Source organism: Stegodyphus dumicola, chromosome 10 (assembly GCF_044657685.1).
Source record: "Stegodyphus dumicola isolate Sdum_Otavi_A_Nest chromosome 10, ASM4465768v1".
In the NCBI taxonomy this organism is placed as follows: domain Eukaryota; kingdom Metazoa; phylum Arthropoda; class Arachnida; order Araneae; family Eresidae; genus Stegodyphus; species Stegodyphus dumicola.
In genome coordinates, this window is record NC_140777.1 from 176,582,948 (window position 1) to 176,606,929 (window position 23,982).

Sequence of the window (23,982 nt, forward strand, 5' to 3'; positions counted from 1 at the left end):
ATTTCAAGAAGTTTTACCTCATGCGAGGTCTACCTTTATCGCCAAAAGGGCGAGAAATGAGTTGTGACCGATTTTCTTATTATGTTTTTCAATTACTCGCGCGTAAAACTAAAGTTGATGTATAATAGCGTTGTGTAAAGACTTAAATATTGTAAAAAGTTATTGTATAAATTTTATTTAAAACATTCTAGCAAGAAAGAAGTTTTAGTCTGAAAGACTTTTTGAAATGTAGTATTATTTCAATGTAGAAAGAATTGGCACTTGCTTTGAAAAGAATAGAAGTTAACAATGTACTACTAATGTATGTTTTCAAATGTGTAAAATTAACGGCATGTTGATATGTTCTTATATACATGTGTTCTGTTATTTTAAATGTTAAGAAATACCGTGATATGGTAAAAGTGAAAGTAATGTTAAAAATTTGTTATTCGTGTGACTGTAAAGACTAAATCATGGCGAATATATGTTAAAGGTTGAATGATGTAGTTAGGCTCTCTGACGCTACACTTTAGAGTTAGCCACTTTTAGAATAGTACCTCAGGGTTTAGAGTTGAAAGTAGGGTGTGTTAAGAGGTCTCGTTATGTTGAATTTTAACACGTTAGTGTTTTGATTGTAGGAGGAAGTGTTGAACACATAGACATAAACACATTCGTGTTTGGTGTTCTTTTACAACACATGTCAGAGAGCACGGGGAGAGATAATTAAAATAGTCATGAATGAAATAAGAATGTTAAGAGAAGTATATTCTATATGTTATTTGCAATGTCATTGTGTAACATTTCATTAAACTAGTTTTCCTTCCAGATCTCTGGAAGGAACCAGAATTGAATAAAGCTCCTGTTTAGATGCAGTACAGATGAAAAGAAAAAAAAAAAAAAAAAAAAAAAAAGATTGTTGTAGATCCTGGGAGCTGCTATTGTAACAAATTTCTTTCTTTTAAATTTTCTAGTTTCTAATGAAGTTATGATTGTAAAAGGTTGGCCTCGCGTTATATTCTAGAGCTAAAAGTTTTCAACAAGGTCGTTTTAGACCTCAGTTTCAAACTAATTAACTCTGGCGGGAAGTATGTAAGGATCTTAAGTTTTACTAACGTTTATTTTATTTTAAATCTTTACTATCACTTCTTATTTTCTACTTCCGGCCAGAATTATAAGCATGAAGGTTTTTATGCAAAGTTTGTCTGGCAAACGCCAAGTATTTAAGTGTGGCCTTTTTGCCAAGCGAAAGAGAGGAAGCAGTGAGTTCGAAGCAGGCCGCTTACCTTAGAAGTTACGCAGTTGCTATTTGCCTTCCAGGCCAGAGGTTTTAATCCTCTTGATAAATTAAACGTATTGTAGTGTTCACAGTCTCTGTGCTACATACGCTTCCTGTTATTATAAGGCCAATCTTACACGTGTATTATTCTAAAGTTAAATTAGAGTTTAGTTTTATTTTGATATCTTTTACGTTAGACCCCGAGTGGAGGGTCATTGTATTCCGAAGTACGGAAGTCATTGTATATAAAGAAAAATAAAGGGTTTTGTATACCCTTCGTCTGTATCCTGTCTACTTACTACAATTAGTGAACATAGCTTTAGTAAGCTCTCTGTTCTTAGTCAGGTCCTTGTATGTTTCCGAAGAAGGTTAGAAGAAACATTGAACCTGATAATAACATTTAGCAATTAAAACGTTTTCTAGAGTTTTTGGTGAAATTGAAGAACGAAACATAGTTTTGTTTTTCTTCACAACACTGAAGACTCTCTCGCACTCAGCATTACTGTGTGGAATTACGAGAATAGCATATAAAACTCTTGCTAGTCTATCATATTTTGGTGTGCTCTTTTTATTCTTTTTAAGGTACCAACGAGGACATCAGGTCTAACTTCTCCAGAACTGGCAAAGTCTTCAAACTGTGCAGCAGAAAATTGGTTCAGTAGTTCATCTAAAGCATCATTATGGCATTCATTTTCTTTAATTGTTAACAAAAATGGAAATTTATCAATAAAAAAACTAATCTTTTCAAAAGATGAATTTTCAATTTGTTTCAAATTTACCACTTCAGCATTTAAAAGAACTTCATTTTGCAAAGGAAACTTCCTTACAATGTATTCACAGGCTGAGGAAAAGTACTTTCTAACACATTGAAAAAATTCTTTTTTCTCATGATCTTTCGAAGAATTTACAAGTTCCCTGGTTTGATTTCCAATTATAAGACCAATGTCATCCTTTTGATTTGCCAAACTATTATAGGCAACACGAATCAACAGTTCTTTCAAAAGATCATTAAGAATTTGGATAAGCAGGGAAGATTTTGGCGAAGCTGATTGTAGAAGGGTATTTACACTTTCAAAAATCTTAATGCTTAATTTTTGTGTTAATACTTAACACAAAACTACAATATGCTTTGTTCAATTGTTCAAATCCGAAGATAGAAAATCCTTTCCTCCCGGCTAATAGAAGACTGTTTCTTCTTCCCTTCAACTTCTTTAACAAAGTGTTCCATGAGGAATGCAGTAAAAAAACACTCTGCCAAAATGACATCGGCATCCGAATTCGTAGCCGAATTTGAAAAAAAAATCATCCACTTTCTTTGACGTTGTCGAAGCCGAAGCATTAACTTCATGCTTTTTAGACTTAACATGCTTCACAATGTCGCTTCTTCCACCCTGACTTATTATGAAGTCACACACGCACACGTTGCAAAATGCATAGTTATTTCCTTTGAAGGATTCTTTAATTGTTGGAAATTCGGCTTTGTAGGCAGGCCAAAAATATTGAGAATACGGTTTTTTCGAACTCATTTCGTAACAACAACGTATTAAGAAAATTCGTAGCACATGCAAACAAACAAACAAACAAAAAAAAAAAAAAAAAAAAAAAAAAAAAAAAACCAGAATGCGACAATCCACGCTCGCTGAGTAATTCCCTTACTGCTGAAGCGAACGTGAAAAAAATAATCTGGCGCCCACAATGAAAAGAGGGGGAGAAACAAGTTCAGTGCATTGGATTGGCTGGTTAAGCGGTGAGTTGGGAGAAACCGCAGGTTACTGGATTCGAAGTAGTAGGTAGTTGGCGGTAAAACACGATACAATTGGCGAAAATCGCTAAATTAGCAAAAAAATTCTAAAATTTCGACAAAAATCACTAAAAACACTTGAAAAAGGAAAAAAATCGTAAAAAATGGATTACCATCGTAAAATCGTAAAGACAAACGCATTTTCGTAAAAATTACGAAAAATTCGTAAAAGTTGGCAGGTATGATAATGCCCAAGATTTAAAATTGTTCTACTAAATTCATTCTGCATTAATTAACAAACTAAGCAATTTAAAAGTAATAAATGCAGATTCATTTAAGATATTATTGATTACTAACCGGAAATGTCAAATTACACTACCTAGATTAATTAAAATCACCTATATACTCTTTTAGTGACGAACCCTCCCAGTATTATTAAAATTCTAATATATGTAAATGCTTTTTTTTTCCCACTTTCATTATGTTATGCTTTAGAATTTAATTGACATATTTATGAATTATTTAGCATTTCTTAATTCATTTATCTTCATGTCTAACATTTTTAGAACAGCATTTTATTATTTCCTTGTTCCAATGATTTAAACTTTCAAAAGTTGCTTTTTTCAAAGTTGTAAGAGATATTTGTGCAAACATAAAATTTGCACAAACCCACAATACACATTTAAGTTACATTTACTTAGAGTATACATTAAAATATTATAATTATGATTTTAAACAGATTTTGTCTATTAAAATTTTGTAATTCAGTATGGTAAATACATAGTTGTATACACTTGAATGTTATTTATTTTTCTTATTTCATCTTATTCAATTTTTGGCCTTGCTGGCGTTTACATTCAGCTTAAATACACTAAGATCCCTTGGAGTGGTACATTCCTAATCAGATGTTTTTCAGCTTTGTTTTCCCTTCTGATAAGTAATGAAATGTTCAGAAGTGCCCAGACTTTTGAAATGAAGTATCACAAAATTCTTAAATTATTTTTAATGATAAGTCAATACCTTCATAATCATTTAACAAAACACACACTTACAGCACACTTTTAGGGGACAATCATTATAAGGACAGAAATTTCAAACTATTCATTGCACACATAGGCACATTTACCAATAGGTGGCTTTCTACTTTGGTCTTCCTCTCTCAATCTAAAATTAGGCCCCTTTTTTTTAAACCTGCATTTAAAATGGGCCTTTTATATCATTATTTTTTGTTCCATCTCTTTCATCTGGCCTTTCAAAAATTTTTTTTTTCTTCTTCTGAAATATGAAATTGTTCTCTGTCTACATATTTTTCCTACGCATCCAAGCTTGATTCTTTTCCCTGTGGTTAGAAAGACTTCGCAGATGCAAAACAAGATATCTGTTTACTTTGTTTGGCTGTCATCTATATATGGAGTATCTGTACCTGTGTGTGTCCCAAATATATAAATATAGATGTTTGGCTTCATATATAGATGGCTGTCCTATTAGACATATTAGATGTTTGGCTGTCATATTAAACATATAATCATATATAGATGTTTGGATGTCATCTATATATGGAATATCTGTGCGTGTGTGTGTGATGGCATTCCAGGTCTGTTTTTTTATAATTTTTTCTATAAGTTTTCTAGGTCTTGGAAAGACCCATGCCGCTTGTCGTCTTGTTTATTTATTTATTTTTTTCCTTTTTTCATTTAAATTAATTTATGTTTTCTTTGATAAGTAATAATCCTTTAAGCTAGCAGGTCCTGCCCATAAGTTTTCGTATATTTTAACTAATAGTATACCGCTATTTACTTTTTATTTTTTCTGTGCATCGGAATTGCTTTTCCATTTTTACACCTTAACGTGTCAATGTATAAGGATGCGTCGGGAACTTGGAACAAAGAACTGAGACTAAAGTTTTTTAGACATAGGTTATTTAATCCATTAAAGATTTGTCATGCAAAGTTTCAATTGTCTGTTTCGGCGAAATGCGTAAAGGGGTTGGTTTAGTTCGAGGTTCATTTTAAAGAAATTTCCCTTGAAAAGCCAAAATGAGCTTCGAATTGGGCTAATTAACCATTTTCCGCTTCTTAATTTTAATATTTATGTTTTTTACCTTGTTCAATTGATTAGTATTTTCTGTGTTTATAATTAACTTTTTATTGAGCATATAGCCAATTATTTTACCATGTTCAATTGATTTTTACTATGTTAAAATTCCTAATTAGTTTAGCAAATAGTTTTTTATTAATTAAAAAAAAATTTTCTCCTTTTTACACTTTTCACAGATACTAAATATGTTAACTCGAATTATAAATATTCAAATATTTTTTCTTCTCGTTCACACTTTTCATAGTAACTAAATATGCTTATGTTGGAGTTTTCTCGGAGCCACAGTTTTTGGTAACTTTTTGGCGAGCTTTCTAAAAATTTATCTTCTTATTTTCTTAATTTTGCAGCACAATGCGCAAAATTTTGACCTAAATTGTTCTTTTTTCATTTGTTCTTACAACCTTACGTATAATATATATATATAAATAAAAAAATAAAGATTGCTGGTGATTCAGGTGTCTGGATTTTAAATTAAATATTGAACTATACTATTTGTATTATGTATACATAATTACAAAAGATACTTTTCTCTCAGAATGATAAAATGTTGAAAGGAAGAAATAGGTGATAACTCTAATAAAATTATCCAGATAAAATATGCTGTATTAAGGCACTTCCTATTTAATTGAGTAGACATTAAGTTATATGCCAAAAAAGGAAGGAAACAAGGCTCACACAGGATGTAGGACTGACAAGGTCAGATAAGAGGGTTAGGTGAAAGTATATTTAATAAATCAGTTTTATTAAAAGCAGAATATATACATGCTTTGTAACTTGAAAAAGATAAATATAAAATTTTTACAAACTTGAAATCCCAGTAACTTCGAGTTGCTTCTGTGTCTTCCAACACAAGAGTTACAGACATGTCATCCTTAATAAATAAATACAATTGTAAGGAATACATTAAAAGCTATGCTTAATTAAAAAAGGTAGAGATACTATAACAGTAATGCTACTGATACCAAAACTCTTAACAGGAAAATCTGATTCAGCTATGCTAAATTACAGAAAAGTTTAGCAATGGAGCATAACTTTAATAATTTGAAATTTTTTATCAAGTCAAATTACATTTCCCACAGGTGAAATTTATTAAAAATGACCTTTTCTCTGCAATTCAAAATATTCAACAAGTTAAATATTCAAATGACATTGAGATTATTTCCATTCCATTATATTTATATTTCCTCCCCTTTCTTTCTCCTTCTCTCTCTCTTTTCTTTTTTTTTTTTTAAAGCTGAAGGTCATACATTTAGAAACCATAGACATATGCAAATAAGATTATATAATATTAAAGAGAAATAATACTTTATTTTAAAAATACATTGTACATTATTATGTGCACTAAATTCAGAACTGCACTGTTTCACAATTTGTGTTTTTATTCAAAAATTCTATGTATTTAAGAAAACAAATAGTAATAGCTTTAAAATATTTCTTTTTTACACAGTTTACAATTAATATCTTCCCATAATATTTCTGATTTTAAAAAGAAAAATATTTTATATAATAATATTATTTAATTTTTCATTAGAACCATTAAAAATTATACTAGTATCACATTATGCCACATTTTTAATATAAATATCGAATCAAAATTTTCAATCAAAACAGGAAAAATAAAATTACTGATACTGGAACTAACAAAGCTACCAATATATACTGAAAAAGAAAATAATATTCTTAAAATAATATGTAAATACAATTTTTGAAGAGGAAAAGGGGTGATGACTGGGCCACATTTAATTTTCAAATCAAAATGTTTCATTGCACGGCAGAATAAAATAACTTATTTAAAAAATTGCTATTAAATAAATCACTCTAGAGAAACAAAAAGTTGTTTTTCAAGAGACTAAACTCAGATCTTTTAACTCTATTCTTTGTTTATTATTTCGCTCTACATGAAGATCTGCTATTTGAGTCTTCTGTTTTATGTAGCTTTGTAGTTTCAAGTAATTAGCTATTTATGGAGTAATCTAATATACATACTTAACTGTATGTATAATAAAATTTATACTAAAATATAAACACTGGAACTTATATGTTATTAAAAAAAATTAGATACGAAGCCAATGTAGCACTGACTTTCAAAATTAGAAAATAAAATTATTATACTGACTGTTTTGTGCTCATCTTTCAAAGACCACCTTGAGATCCTTGCAAATCCATGTTGAGGGCCATTTGCCCAAGGACCAAATTGAGCTATTATTAAAAAAAAATCCAAAATTGCTTTATTCAAAAGCAACTGCTCTAAAGTGAATAATAAAACAAAATTTGCTAATATATTTCTATTAATTAAACTCACCACAATTTTTTCCCGACATAAAATTTATAAAATACTTTTTTTATACAAAATATATAATGATAATTCCACATTCATGAAAAAATATTTACACAGCTTACAAACCTTATTTTTTTAAAAATTATTGTAAAGAAATGGATACATACATCTACAAAGAAGGCATTTAGATAATAGTATGGAATTTACAGAACTTACGGAAAACTACAGGTACACCTCCTCTTATAGCTTTTTTATTATCAAACAAAGATTTTTTGCTAGAAAGGAATGAAATAATAAAATTAAATGATGTTGATGAGATACACAGGGTTCTAGACCACCTGAACTCTGCACAGCCAGATTTTTTTCACTTGTAATACATAGAAAAATGGTCAAAGAACTGCACCTGTATTACCCACAGTTTTTAAGATAAATGCAAAAGAAAAGTATGATGCCAAATCCGATGTGAGGAAATAAAAAAACTTTATTGGAAACACGAACATCGGTATTTGCATATGTTTACATACGAAAATGTTCAAAATGTCCATCATGCATAGTGAGGCATGATCTGAAATATTAGTCACAACAAATCATCTGAAAATTTATATTTTACTTTTATTTTTAACAACTGTCATGGTAAAGCAAAACATATTTTCATATAGACTACTTTGCAGCTGCAACTCTCTGGGCATACAAAAACTTAAAAAAAAGTATACAAACATGTGCCATGGAATGACATTTAAGCCATTCTTTGAATCCTATTTTTAAAGGCTACAACTACTAGCTACCAGTAATCTTCTCATGGTAATAAAGTATTCCGTTCATGACTGTTGCAACATTTACTTTATCTTGGTCAGTGCAATGGTGATGCCTTACAAAATGCTAGGGAGTGTGCTCGTCGTTATCCATTATGCAGTCTGGATATGAGACTAAGAAATAGTGGTGATATACAATCTTCATGATGCTGGTAGGAGAATACATGGCAGGCTTATGCCAGTGCAGGAAAATGTAATACTTCGGCAACTGGAAGAAACTTCCAAGTTGAGCATATGCATACTAGCCAGAGAGCTGAATCAAGTAGCAGTACTGTGCACAGGATATTAGGGTGAGAGAGGCTATATCTATTTTACTGTACAAGGGCCATACAGGTACAGATCTTTCAGCATTTTTTATTTATTTGAAGCTAGGAATTTGGCTGTGCAGAGTTCGGATAGTCCTGATAGGACACGCAGTATTATGCATTATAAAACACTGAAAAATGAAACAAATGGTATTTTCTAATTATCCACAACCCGATGAAATGTTGGCAACAGTTAGTGAAAAGTGTTCATTTGGCTATGTTTATAGGTAATAAACCATTCTGTTCATAAATTAAAAAATAAAATAAATAATAATAATAAAAAAACAAGCAGCATGGTATATTACAAGAACTAAGAAATTTTCCGAGATGGGGGGACACATGCCCACTATTTGCATATTGTGGATATTGTTCAGGAAAATGATGATTAAATATAAAACATGTATGTAGCATACATATACATAGTTTGGCTACTGTAGCAAGTATACTTGAAAATGCCCCCAAAAACTATGACAGTTCTCTGAAATTTAACAATGAATTTACAAAGAAATGAAAAATTTCACTTATAGCTCAATTTAAGAACAGGAAATTGTAAGAAATTATTTTATAAATATGCTAAACTCACATTCTGATTATTTAAATTCAAAATTTGTGTATCTTGAAAAAATATTTTAACAATTACTAGAACTAATAACAATAAAGTAAGGTTTATAAAACAGTGGCTTTAGTTTAACAGACTCCTTATTTAAAGGACACGATGAATAATAATATTTCACAATTTAAAAACTAGGAGAAAAATAATTATAAAGAAAAATAACATTTAATCCTCCTCCTCCTCTAAGGGGGGGGGAAATCAATATAAAATTTATTTTAGTACACAAAAAATACAAAATATATTAATTAGTTTGATTAAGAAGGAAATTTCTAACTCACGAATTAAATTTTCTTCTTTATAAGTTAGTTTTAATCTAAATTTCTTTTTTTATATAAATTATGTTAAAATTTTTTGTTTTTTTCTTTTTATGTTTCCAGACATTAAAATTTATAAATCATTTGAGTGGTATGACAACATTAAGGCAGTCAAGCTATTTTACTGTTGCTATATATATATTACTTTTGATTTTGAATTGATTCTAAAAGAAAGTTTTAATCTAAAATAATATATTCATTTATACATTTTTCTATTAATATCTTCTTTTATATATATTAATTTGTACACATGTCGGCAGTTATTTGTTGTTCTTACAATACTATGAGAATGTCGGGAAATATTTTTTCTAAAATAAGGATCTCGTCTAATTCAGTTCTTAACGAATACCTTAAATTCATAAAAAATTCTTACTCATTTTTATTTTAGATTTTTGTTTATGATAAAAAAACTGTTTGGCTTAAGTAGACTAATATCTTTCTAACAATTGAGTATTGTTCTTAGTTATTATCTAACTCTAACAAAATAACCAATCTGATCCTAATTTGAAAAAAGACAAAACACTTTCACTTGATTTGGTTATTGTTAATTGATAGTAGATTGATTTGTTCCCCTTGGCAAATCAATCTACAATCAATGACAGTAACTACTTTTTCAGTACATTTTGAATTTAATATTTGGAATTTTTATGGTTAAAGGATTTTTCTATAGAGATTTAAAATTATTTTTACTACAATAGAATTCTAGATAACTTTGGCTATTGACTTGGAAAGCTACTTAAAATACTTATTAAAATTTTTTCATATACCGTATTTGATGGCATATAAGATGCACCCTTATTTAGACGGCACACAAAAGGGAAAAAAGTTTCAATAGCGTGGTTTCTTTTAGTTCTCACCTTTCGTAAAAGCCAAATAAACAATTATTGAATGCAATTACCTTCACGTATAAAACTGTGTCCTTCACGTATAAGATGCAGGTAACGTTTTTGAGACCAAATTTAGGAAAAAAAGTGCGTCTTATATGCCGTCAAATACGGTAATTCATAGCTTTGAGATTCATAGAAATTGAGTTAATTTCTTTTCCTTGGAGATGAGACATAAATACCTTTTCTAATAATAAACTATTGGTTTATTACTTACCAGCTTTAGCGCAAGTTTTTAGCTTTTTAAATTACTCATAATTATTTTTTCTTATACATATATATTAAATAACAAGAGAACATATTCTAGGTACTAATCTGTTATCGGGACTGGATTCGGAAATATGTGTATATATGCGTGTGTGCATGAATGTGTCCATAATATGCATATATATATATATTTATATAAAATTCACTTAGTTCGAAAACAAGTTTTTCTAATACTTGCGCAATAGCTGCAAAGTAAGATAATAGTAATTTATTTACTAAAATATTGATTATATTATCTCCAATATAAATTCATTAGAAGTATCAAAAAAGAGGGAACCCATATGTAGGAAGTCCAATTCCAAAAATTGTGTTCCAAAGTAACATGAATGTAAACTATGAAAAAAACGCTCTACAGGGACTTTAATTTAAATCATGAATAACAAAATTTCAAACTTTGAAAAAGAAAATTTTATATCTTCATGTACATCTCACATTTTACTTTCTTATTATATATATTTCATTTTTTCAATTTTTATTTGATTTGTTTTTGCAAAGATAGCATTGTTATGTTTCTTAATTTTCTCAAATTTATTTCAATTCCTTTGAGTTCTATTTCATAATTCTAATTAAGATTACTACTGTTTATTTTTATACAAATAGTCTTAAATTAACATGCATAAAAGCGAAGGTGTTGGGGGACATTTACTCAAGTATTTTGTAAATTTTACTACATAAATTGCTTTTCACTCAAAATGTATAAAGAATCTTGTAGTATTAGCAAAAATGCTTCATTCAGAATGAGTTCTTTGGTACTCTACTTTAATTATAAATCCCATCACTTCACGGAACTACAATTTTGGTCTAACTTAATTTGCCAGTTTGGCATCATCATTTTTACTTGATTTTTACTCGAGTAAAAGACGAAACACCTCGCATTTATTAATTATTGTTCACTGAACAGGAGTTGGTTTGTTCCCCTTGAAAAGTGAACATTTTCAGATTAATAGGAATAATTACTTGTTTTTAATTTTAATTTCTTTTTGAAAGTTTGAAATTTTGTCATTCATGATTTAAATTCAAGTCCCCGTAGGGCGTTTTCTTCATAGTTTACATTCGGGTTTACTTCATAGTTTACATGGGTTCCCTCTTTTTTGATACTTCTACTGAATTTATATTGGGAGATAATATAATCAGTATTTCTTTAGTATATATATATATATATATATATATATATATGTACATATATACATATATGCAGATTAATCCATCCATACATGCATTTCTGAATTCGGTCCCGATAACAGCAGAGTACCATATTTTATTTTTTTTCATTTCTATCACGATCTAAATATTATTGCAATAAATAAAAGATTATGAGAATAAAATGTAAATTAAGTAATTATATAAATTTAGTTATTCATGAGCAGATCCCCCCCCCCCCAAATCTCAATCATTGGTTAACTTGCGGCGGACAACACAGAGATGAGAAAATTGTGTGTCTGGTCCCTGCAAGTCACTGTTTCCAAACTTTTACGATGTGTCACACAACATGTTTCCGACATCGCAAATGCAATAATTCATTCCAGTTGACAGTTTAAGAGACATAACTTCACGACTAGTGTCAGGAGATTTTATCGTTCTGCACTGTGTTGTGGTTAAAGCCTATCGATTTCGGGGGGTTGATGAAACAATGATTTTGTTTTTCCTCTGATATCGTTCCAGATATAATGAATCAGAGGATGTAAAATACTATTGTAAGATTAAGGAGGCGTGGCTAATTCAGTCTGAAGATTTTTTCCACTGAAACAAGACCTCAGAAGGCTCCTGAACTCTTGACTAGAGAGACTTAGAATGCTCTTGAACTCTCGACTACACAGACCCTTGTTAGCAGGTTCCTTACATCATGAGGACCGTAACTCACTTCAATACCATTCTATACTATCCATGAATTATATACATTTGCAAAGAGCTTCTCGTAATTGTAATAAATATGTTTTGAGTTCAGTAAATGCAGTAAGTATTATGCAATCTCCCAAATGTAATAATCACTATAAGAATTCAGATGCGTTACCTGTCGCCACACTCAACATAGTGGTAACCCACCAGTCACCCCAATGGTGATTCAGTCTGAAGAATCTTTCTATCAGAACAATACCTCAGAAGGCTCCTGAAATTTTGACTAGAGAGACCTAGAAAGCACTAGAACTCTCGAATAGAAAGATCCTTGTTAGCAGGTTCCTCACATCACGAGGACTGTAATTCACTTCAATACTGTTCTATGCTAGCCATGAATTATATATATTTGTAAAGAGCTTCTCATAATTGTAATAAATACATTTTGAGTTCAATAATGCAGTATTTATTACACAAACTCGCAAATGTACTAATCACTATAAGGAGTCAGATGCGCTACTTGCTGCCACTCAACACAGTGGTAACCCACTAATTGGCCCACTCTTTTATGTTATTCAGTATATATTAAGACACTATACTTATATTATTTGAGTATTTCAACCCTACTTGCCCAATTAATATTTCCAAAAATTGATATCTTAACATAAAATTTAAAATGAATTGTTCTGTTTTTATTATGGAACATAATGTGCAATAAATAATATTCTATCTCCTAAACTTCTAAGGAAATTTAGAGCTAAAATCTGTTATAGTGCAAAAGTAGGAACGGCAATGGTGGAGGTAGAAAGATTATTTTCAGAATATAAAAATTAAATTAGTTTTTCATGAAAATTATTTTCTCATGGGCAGCCATTTAATAAACGAAAAAAGTTTAGTAAACACAATTTAATGACAAAAGTCTTAATTAGTTTTGCAAAATTTGATTTCTAGAGATATTTTAAAATATTTATTGCTCTTGATCACATACAGAATAAGAAAGACTTTTGTTCATATTAAATGATTAATTAAAACACAGATTTATATGTATGGGAATATCTAACTTTTAAAGATTTAATCATAATTTTTTCCATAGCTAATTAAAGCTTAGTTTGAAACCTTTTTTAAAATTTTAATACCACCAAAATGAATACTGACAATCAAAACTTATTAAAAAAATTATTATTTAAAAACAAAATTATTATTTAAAACTTATTAAAAACTTATTATTTAAAAACAAAATACTCTCTCCTTTTTTTATTCAGAAAAATATATTGCTCAAGAATAATCAATACCTGACAAATAATATTCCTTTGCCCTGAGAGATCCAAGATGTTAGTGTAGCTCCTAAAATAAATGATTAAAAAATTCATAATTACTTGATTAATAAATAAATATCCAAGAAAAAATACTAAATTACAACTAATGCAGACAAGCAATAGAAATATCATGTATAGGGTGATTAAAAAATATCTGGTAAAAATTTTAAAGTTAATGGAGAGTGGAAATTTTGTAATTGGATGTATGAGCAGAAATGGCATGTTGAGGTTGAATAACACATTGCTCAGAGGCAAGTAAAAGCATTCTGGTCTAGTAAATAATCCTTTTCCATGTAAATATGAAGCACTATGCATCACTATACAAATATGAAGCTCGCTGATGTGCATTTTATTGATAGGCTGTGGCTAAAATAAAGCATTACACATTCTGATCATTCCCATCCCCACTGAAAATTCGGGAACTCATTGCCAGCACTGAAGAGAAACATTTGATCAGATAACCTTACCTATATTTCAACAATCCTGTTCTGTCTATTTTTTTATATTCATCTTTTTCCAGTGGAGACACACATTTCTTGGTAGCAATTCTCCAATTGATGGTTGTGTTTGGAGATAGTCTTATTTTACAACAGAAGATTTCCTTGAAATTATATCTTTATCCATCAACAAATAAAGCCACAGCTATTGCAAATAAGATCCACCTCATCGAATCAGTTTGGAATCAAGAAGTTTTACCCGAAGATTGGAAACTGAGCATTACCTGTCCTATACACAAAAAAGGAGACATTTTGGAATGTACCATCTACACGGGAATCAGTCTCCTTTATGCTTTCTACAAACTATTTTCCAATATACTTTTTAGTAGACTAATAACTTATACAAAAAATATTGTAGGTGAATACCAATGTGGCTTCTGCAGAGGAAGATCTACAGCAAGTGATTACCAATATGGCTTCTGCAAAGGAAGATCTACAGCAGAACAAATCTTTAACATTAGGCAAATTTTGGAAAAAACTAATGAATATGACATTGCAACACACCACCTTTTTGTTGATTTTGAGACTGCCTAGGATTCAGTTAAACAGAAAATATTTAATTGAAGCTATGAGAGAATTTGAAATACCTGAAAAACTTATAAATTTAGTCTACCACTACTACACTTACTGAGACAAAACTTAGGGTTAAAATACAGAATAATCTTTCTGAGCCTATTGTTTCAAATGGGCTCACAGACAGGGTGATGCACTGGCCTGCTTGCTTTTTAACCTTGCCCTCCAAAAAATCATAAAAGACTCCAACATTAATACTCGTGGAACTATCTTCAACAAGTCTGTTCAGATTTTTGCAATTGCTGATAATATTGACATAAATGCACGCACTCCCGAGTCACTTAGAGAGGTTTTTACATCTCTAGAGGCTGCAGCCAGCAAAATGCATCTAGCAATCAACCAAAATAAAACAAAATACATGCCATGTGGTAATAAAAAATACATGCCAACCCCTATTTTGAAATTGGGAATTACAAATTTGAAACTGCTAGAAAATTTAAATATTTAGGATCAGAAGTCAATACTCTCAATGATTTAATGCCCGAGATCCATAGTAGAGTCACAGATGCTAACCGATGTTTTTTTTTTTGGTTTCAAAAAGTACTTGAAGTCTAACTTTCTTAGCAGAAAAACGAAGATTTTAATTTACAAAAGCTTAATCAGACCCATTCTTACATACTCTGCTGAGACCTGGGTAAAGACAGAAAAAGCTAAAAGTATCATTTCTTCATTTGATTTATAGAGATATTTTAAAATATTTATTGCTGTTCATCACCTACAGAATAAGAAAGGAGACTTTTGCTCATATTAAATGATTAATTAAAACACAGATTTATATGTATGAGAATAACTTTTAAAGATTTAATCATAATTTTCCTTTCTTATTCTGTCTTTGAAAGATAAATTTTGAGAAGTATTTTTGGTAGCATAAAATGTAACAATATCTGGAGAAGAAGAACTAACTTTGAACTCTATAAATCCTTTAAAGAAATAGACATAGTAAAATATATAAGGATTTAGAGAATTAAATAGGCAGGACACCTGTGCAGAACGGATGAAAATCGAGTAAATAAAAAGATCTTCTTGGCAAGACCATTTGGCATCCAAAAAAGAGGGAGACCTAAACTTAGGTGGCTCGACTGTTTGGAAATAGACTTTAGAATTTTAAAAATAACCAAATGGATGTCCATGGCAAGGGAAAGAAGAGCTTGGAATTCGATTCTGAGGAAGGCAAAGGCCCATCCTGGGCTGTCTGGCCATTGAAGAAGAAGAAGAAGATTGCAAATGAGATATGGCTGTTGTTTTCATGGAGGCTGTTGTTTGTATGAAGGTAACAGTGGTTGTCTATTAGGAACCTCCACAATAAAATGGCCCCACTTCTGGCCTTAGTAGTGGCCACTGCCTTTATAGGCAAGTGTCCACCATTGGAAAAAAATTCTCATAAAGGGGATAGGCAAACATAAACATTCATGCCATCTCCAAGATTCAAACCAGTGGCACATCAGCTGTCTCAGCTAACCACTACATTAACTAAGGCGGCATCCCCCCCAATCCATGGTATTCTTTTCTTTTCTTTTCTTTTTTTTTTTTTTTTTGAGTTAATAACTGCATCTATTTAAGAAACTCTGGTCCTTGTCTTGTGCAGCAGCCTCGGTGAAATTGGATTACACACTGGCAACAAACAAATGGTTACCGATCTGCAGACGTACCAGAATCTTGGCATTTATAAGAAACAAATGGTTAATAATATAATTTTTTTTGTATGCACTGAATAATATATTTATTTTTCATCGTAAAATACTCATTATATTTACTTATTTCAATCTTCCATCAATGAAAAAAGAACCTATAGTAGATGTTTGAGGCATTATTAGCAACAATTGTTGAACTATGGCCACCAGAGTCTATAAAAAATTAATTGTATTAAATAAAATAATAAGTACAATTTTTTATAAAAAATTAATTGTATTAAATAAAATAATAATTTTCTAGTTTGTTCAATAATAAATATAGTTTTTTGGTATGTTCATATAATTTTAAAGAAACTGCTTACATAATTATACTAAACATGATAATTAATGTAGATATTAAATAAGCTCTGCTGAATTATGCCGTTATTTACTAAAAACTGTGGACAAAATTATATTAAATACTATAATAAATATAAATTTATATTAAATTTCTTCTATATGTATGAATTATATAACTTATATTATAAAGATATCAAATAAATTGTCGATTAATCATTTAACAAAATTTCATTTTTGTAGATGTTTAACATTCGGCAATAAATTGCATGTACTTAAGCCCAAATTGCACCAACGCCTTTTTCTCTCATCAAAGCTGCTACAAAAAAGAAAACTTTCTTATCCTTAAGTATGTGTAATGAAAAGCTAACATAATTTGACTTTTGTTTGACACAATATCAATCCATGCTTAACTTATTAAAACCTTAAAAAACCATTAAAGAGTTAAGAAAAAATAAATAATGTTAAACATAATTTTTACAGCTGCCAAAATGGTATAGTGGTTAGGTGAGCCTGCCTGCGATACCGAACAGCCCGGGTTCGAATCCCGGAGAAGGCATGGATGTAGAAATTGTCCATTCCCTTCATAGGATGCAATCATGGCCTTCCTACTAGGTGCCTTCATAATAAAGAGACCACCCCATCTGGCCTAAGGAGTGGCCAATGCCGACATAGGTAAGTGCCCAACCATTAGGGGGGGAATATCATTTTTAGAACATCTGGGAACATAAGAATGCTGAAAACTAAAATAATTATATGTTCTTCTGGTATTTCAAATAGAAACACCTATTAGTCTTATAGACTACTTAGAAAGGAATCTTGCTTGCATTTTGTATCACAAACTTGATGCTCGAGAATAACAATCAGTCCTATCATCATATCCTCCCCACTAAGGATAATGGACAAAAACCATCTTAAAAGTGCACATATTAAAGTGAACGTGACTTTGAAGCAATCATATTAAAATGATTAGAAGTTAGTAGCAATTTCAATGACATAAACAATATTTTGAAATGTTTTTATGAACATGATACAAGTTTTTATTTATCAAAAGCTAGGTTAAAATAGAACAATGACGTGAATAAAGGAGATGATGTACTTGATAAAAGCTGCCTGAAATCATTTGAGTTTGCTAATTTTAAAAGCCATAGTTGCTGCTCTTCTGTCATAGGGACCAGATTCAGAAAATGTAGACCCTCTATATATGCATGTGTGTATGGATGTCCATGCATATATGTATGTATGTGTATACACATACATATGCACTTACATAAATTTCTGAATTCAGTCCTGATAACAGAAGAGTATCCTATACTTGATACCTTCTGCATGTTTCTATCATTAACTCAGAAATGTTTCAATAGTATTATACAAATAATTAAAGAATTGATTATTATATAATATTAATAATAAAGGTAATACTCTTATATGCACCCTCAGTTCGCCAAATGCTGCAACATGAGTTTTGCGCTGGTTTTGGGCACGATTGCGCGTTGTGCCATGGTTTTGGGGACTATGTTGGTTTCTATGGCAACCTTTTTTACGTGAAAACCTGGATTTTACTGTAGTGGTTTCAGTTGCTAGTTGGTTTGTGTGGTGTATGGTATTTATGATGCAATAGCAAAATTTTAGTCGCATGCCTGGTACAACTATTTTTTCTGGTGGCTGGAAATTCTACAAGTATTTAGGAGAAGAAGGTTTTGAACATTTATTTGCGAAAAATAGTACAGTCAAAAGTCTTTAATCCGGACTCATCGGGACTTTGGCGATTCCGGATTATAGATCATCAGTTTAAATCAGGTAAGATGGCATGCAGAAATTATAAAATTAAAAATATGAAATCGTAATTTATAAAATAATGAGCAGTTATGATATAAAGGGTATCAAAATTTACAAAAAAAAAAAAGCTTAATATTTATTTGTTTACTTTATTAAACATTTCAGTTGATCTTTACATTATGGTAACTTGGTGATTTTTTGGCGACCAACTCTCTTACAGCAACCCTCTATTTTTTTTCCCGCCGCCATTTTGTCTTCACGAAGTAAAGACATGTTTCTTATCTTTTTATCTACTGAACACTTCTTCCAACAATCTACTAGCCGAATTACACTTATGCTAGAAATTTTATCTAACAAAACTGCTTAATCATGACAAATATTCACTGCAAAATTAGAAAAAATTGCACAATACCATACTCCTTACGCGTTTTTCAAAATAACACATACACATAAACCATGTACACGTCGACTTATTTTTACTTAAAAAAACATCCCAGAATTGCACAAAAATGGCATTGCGCACACTCTTCACTATATCCATGTACACTGCTTTTTTCTCATAAATTAGAAAAATTTCACGAAAATACATGACAATTTTCTGAATCTTTAAACCCGGTAAAAAGAACATATATGAAATTACCTGATCCCGAAAAAGTATATACCCTTTCCAAATATGAACATTTCCACATATAAAATATCCAAAAACTTTTACCTCTAAAACATCTATTATATTATAAACGTCACCAACGAATTCATACCGAAAACATAACAAATACTTAGTGTCAAATATTTAAATTATTTCCATGCACGTTTACTTCAACTAAAACGTATACCAAATTCCTACAAACATAAAATTACTTTACTTCCACCTTACATTTAGAACAATGCATAAAAATAATATCCTCAAATAATTAAAAATACTAACTTACCTAATCTTCTTCAGAATCTTCATTACGTGTCCGATAAACTTTTCTTATTTCATCCGCTAAATAAAAAGCAAGCGTATGTGCGCCTGTTTCAGGATCTTTAAAATCATACTTATAGTTCACAGCAAGGTACCAAGTAAAATAAATAACTTAATAAAACATCTTTACTTCTATCTCGCACAACCTTAAAGAAACACTTCTTACTACCCCTTTCAATCCCCCGAAATACCCATTTCGAATTCACTTTAGTTAGGGCCATGGGATCCAAAAATTAACGAACACTGTTTCACACAACACAGAATAAAGCGAAATACAAAATTTCCAGATTTTTTCCCGATTTCCCCCCTTTTCTGATTAAAGAACCGTAATTCGTCCATTAATATCACATGACATATCCCATGATCTCTCATTTCCCTCACACAAAATAATGCGTAATCGGAACTGAGTACTGCTCACATTATTACGAAAGTCTCAGGTAGTAACTTTTATCGCCTCCAAAATGTCGCCAAACTACCAGTTACCATATTCTAAAGATCAGCCAACATTTCTTTCAACGCGCGCATGCGCGAAGCATACATTATGCATAGCCAAAATTAGAAAATTGCAACCAGAAAACTATTTGATTTGTATTCGTGATATTTATAATGACGAGGAATTTGATTTAAATCATATCAAAGACCAAGTACATCGAGATGAAATACTACATTTAATAAGGAATTATAAGTCGAATAAAATAAAAACATCTGCCCTGAAGATAACGATAGTGTTGACAGATCAACTTCCAGTTCATTGCGCGCCGCCACGTCCCCCCCCCCCGCGCAGAGCAGCGTGAAATTGATAAACAGATTTCAGAACGGTTAGATAAACAAAGGATATGCCTATCCATTTTTTGGAGCAATTCCACTTTTTGTTTGATGGACATCGAAACATTCTTTCGTTTTCGTAGATCCTTTGGGAGCTCCAGTATCGGAAATTCTATTTGACATAATCGAAAGTTCAAGCTTAATTTTATAAAATTGCTCTTACAGTCTGCAAAAAATAATAAGCCGGATCCAATTCGAAGATTAAGGAACAACGCAATCATCAACATTAACTGAAATAGACAATTAGATAATTTTAGCTTATACTGTCCGTTATACCTTAAATGCGCAGCGAAAACGTATTCTGCGCTTGTGCACATGCAAATGCACAGTCGTAAAGGTCTTACGTGCACGCTTAAACGCCTATGCGTCAAAGCGACGCATGCGCAGAAAGTTTTTAGCTTTGAGGTTCGGATTATAGATCATTCCGGATTATGGGTGTCCGAATTAACGACTTTTGATTGTATCAGTTTTGTGGATAGTAAGTCTGGCTGTCATATAAATATGATATAGATTATGTGGCAGCTTGTTAAAGCTAGATTGCCTACTTATAATCGGTAATGCAATTTTGTGTTTGATTTGTTGGTTTATATATTTTTCCATCGTTGTTCTGAAATGGAAGAAGATGCTTTTAACAAATTTGTGGTGAAATTGTTTTGGTGATGTTTGAAATTGGTATTTCTGCTGTTTGAAGAAGCATTCATTCATGGTAAGGATATTTTATTTTATTCTTGTTCTTATTTTGTAGAATGTTATGTTCGTTGTTTTTTTTAGTATGAATTTCTGTCGTTATTGTTTTTTTTTTAATTGCTGGAAATTTAGTTTAGTTTATTAGTGCGCAATGCCTAGATTGTGGAATTCGTATTTTTTTTTTAAGTTTAAATAGAACACTGTGTACATGGTACTTTTTAAATTTATTGCTGTTTTGTTTATTAAAGCGAGGTATGTGTAGTTCGTAGATGCTTTCGCTGCATATATTGTCCAATTCTGTAATGTATTTTAAGTTAAAACATATCACTTTGTACATGGATTCTTGTCAAATATTTTTGGTTAGAATCTTTACGTTTTTGCTATCTAAATTTTTTGTTTTTGTTCGGATTTTTAGCTTAAATTGTGAGTTTGAAACATGGCTTTTGCATGTTCGAATACTGCATTTTCGGAGACATTTTAGGCTTAAAGTTCGAAATGTAGACAAAAAATTTAGGTAATATGGCATCGCGGAGATTCTCGCCACCAAGCAAGGGCATATATTAGAGTAGTTCCATAATAAGTATAATAATATTACATTATTTGTATAATAAAATTATTTGGCCGGCGCAAATCTCGCCAAGCAGACTTTATTGGCGACACACAGTACACATAAAAAATGTTAGATGTAAGAATTTTATATTTTGAAAACATAAACATTTTAATATCATTTAAAATTTTGTAAAAAGGCAATAAATTTGTAAAAAGACATTAATTTAAGAATTTACTATATCTCATGATTCAATATCCTGATTCACCGGTTCATATCAAGTGACCTCCTCTCACATAAACTACGCTACAAAAATCCAATTCTCTGCATTAATTTCAAGTTAAATTTTAAATTAAATCTTATGGAATACAAGTTTAATGCAAAAATTATTTCAATTTGTATGAACAGCTTACTCAGAAATTATGTAAAACAGCAGTGCTTAACTTCACTAGAGCATTCTCATTACAATTGATAATTTAATTGACTTTGTCTTTTCTATACTTTTGCCTTCTGGTGAGCTGCGTGATTGCATCCTAATTGACTTAATTACTGCAAATGGCCAAATGGCCTTAGGGCATAAAGTTGAACTACAGTCAAAAGTCGTTAATCCGGACTCGTCGGGACTTCGACGATTCCGGATTATCGATTTTTCCGTATTATAGATCATCAGTTTAAATCTGGCAAGATGGCATGCTGAAATTATAAAATTAAAAATATGAAACCGTAATTTATGAAATAAAGAACAATTATGATCTAAAGGGTATCAAAATTTAACAAAAAAAAGCTTAATATTTATTTGTTTACTTTATTAAACATTTCTTTCAATGTAAGTTGTTTAAGTTGCTTCGTATTATGTGATAATACTTTCTCTTTAATTCTATAAACAGACATAATTTCTTGTTTAGTTACAAAGTTCCACTGTTCAAGTCCTATAATTGCTGTGTCGAGAATACCGACTAATTTGTCAAATGAAATTTTTTCATTTTCAATAACTGTGTCACTTTCTTCACTATCGGACGAGAAATTTGATTTAAATCATACCAAAGACGGAGTATATCGAGATGAAATACTACATTTAGTAAAGAATTATAAGCCAAATAAAATAAAAACATCTGCCCTGAAGATAAGGACAGTGCTGACAGATCAACTTCCAATTCATTGCGTGGCAGAGCAGCGTGAAATTGATAAACAGATTTCTGAGTGGTTAAAGAAACAAAAGATATGATTTATCCATTTTTTTGCAGCAATTCCACTTTTTGTTTGATGGACATCGAAACATACTTTCGCTTTGTAGATCCTTTGGGAGCTCCAGCATCGGAAATTCCATTTGACATAATCGAAAGTTCAAGCTTACTTTTATAAAATTGCTCTAAAAGTCAGTAAAAAATAATAAGCCGGATCCAATTCGAAGATTAAGTAACAACACAATCTGCAACATTAACTGAAATAGATAATTAGATAATTTTAGCTTATACCGTCTGTTATACATTAAACGTGCATGCGTAAACGTATTATGCGCATGCGCACACACGCAGCCGTAATACGACGCATGCGCAGAAAGTTTGTAGCTTTGAGGTTCGGATTATAGATCATTCCAGATTATGGGTGTCCGAATTAACGACTTTTGACTGTATCTGGTAAAAATTCTATGTAATTGTATACCAGTATTGAAAGAACAATCAATCTGATAAGAAATGGCTGCTACTTGTTTTGAAAATAAGGTGTAAAAGGTTACCAGTGAGGATATTCTATTTGGCTGAGCTGTACCATTATTGGCAACTTTATTCCCTGCGCAGGCAAAATGGAAAAGTACCATTTTTTGTGTAAATAATTCTAATGCAAAACAACATATGGGAAAATATATAACTTGCTTATATTTTTCTGATTTATGTTTTTATTTAAGCTTCCAAGTCATGAACTTTAAAATGAATAATTTTTTATACAAGATATTTTGATTTTTGTATTTTCTGAATTTTATTTATTTAATTTATTGTTCTTAATTTTATATTTATACTTTGTAGACACATTAGGTATTTTTTGAAAGCAGGAGACTTAAAAAACGAAGGCATGCTAAAAAGGCAGGAATACCTTATAACTTAATCGGGGAAAGTGCAGAATCACCCACTGCTTGGCACATTTTTAAGAATTTCCCATACTTGGTATCCATGTACATATCGACCTATTTTCACTTTAAAAAAAAATCCCAGAATTGCACAAAAATGACATTGTGCACTACCTTGACCCAAACAAATAAGTGGGCGATTCTGCACTTTACACACTTATTCAGCTCAACTGTAAGGGAAAAAAAAATATTTTTACCAATTTCAAAATGAAGTTGCTCAATAACATGTTTCCGGGTATATACGAGGGTAAGTTGAAAAATAAGTTTCCCCTGTCGACTGTGGTCAGAGTTGTGTATGAAAGTCAA

General features: G+C 30.7%; 1 protein-coding gene across 1 annotated transcript in view; it reads right to left on the reverse strand.

Annotated features, from left to right (window-relative positions):
* Nucleotides 1-23,982, reverse strand: part of LOC118205093 (uncharacterized) — a 44,078-nt gene that overhangs the window by 16,507 nt on the left and 3,589 nt on the right. The window contains exons 2-5 of the mRNA XM_085825917.1: nucleotides 13,692-13,743; nucleotides 7,588-7,646; nucleotides 7,210-7,292; nucleotides 5,900-5,964 (exon numbers count right to left, since the gene is read on the reverse strand). Coding sequence (XP_085682043.1) covers nucleotides 5,900-5,964; nucleotides 7,210-7,292; nucleotides 7,588-7,646; nucleotides 13,692-13,743 — 259 coding nt within the window. The remainder of the gene's footprint in view (nucleotides 1-5,899; nucleotides 5,965-7,209; nucleotides 7,293-7,587; nucleotides 7,647-13,691; nucleotides 13,744-23,982) is intronic.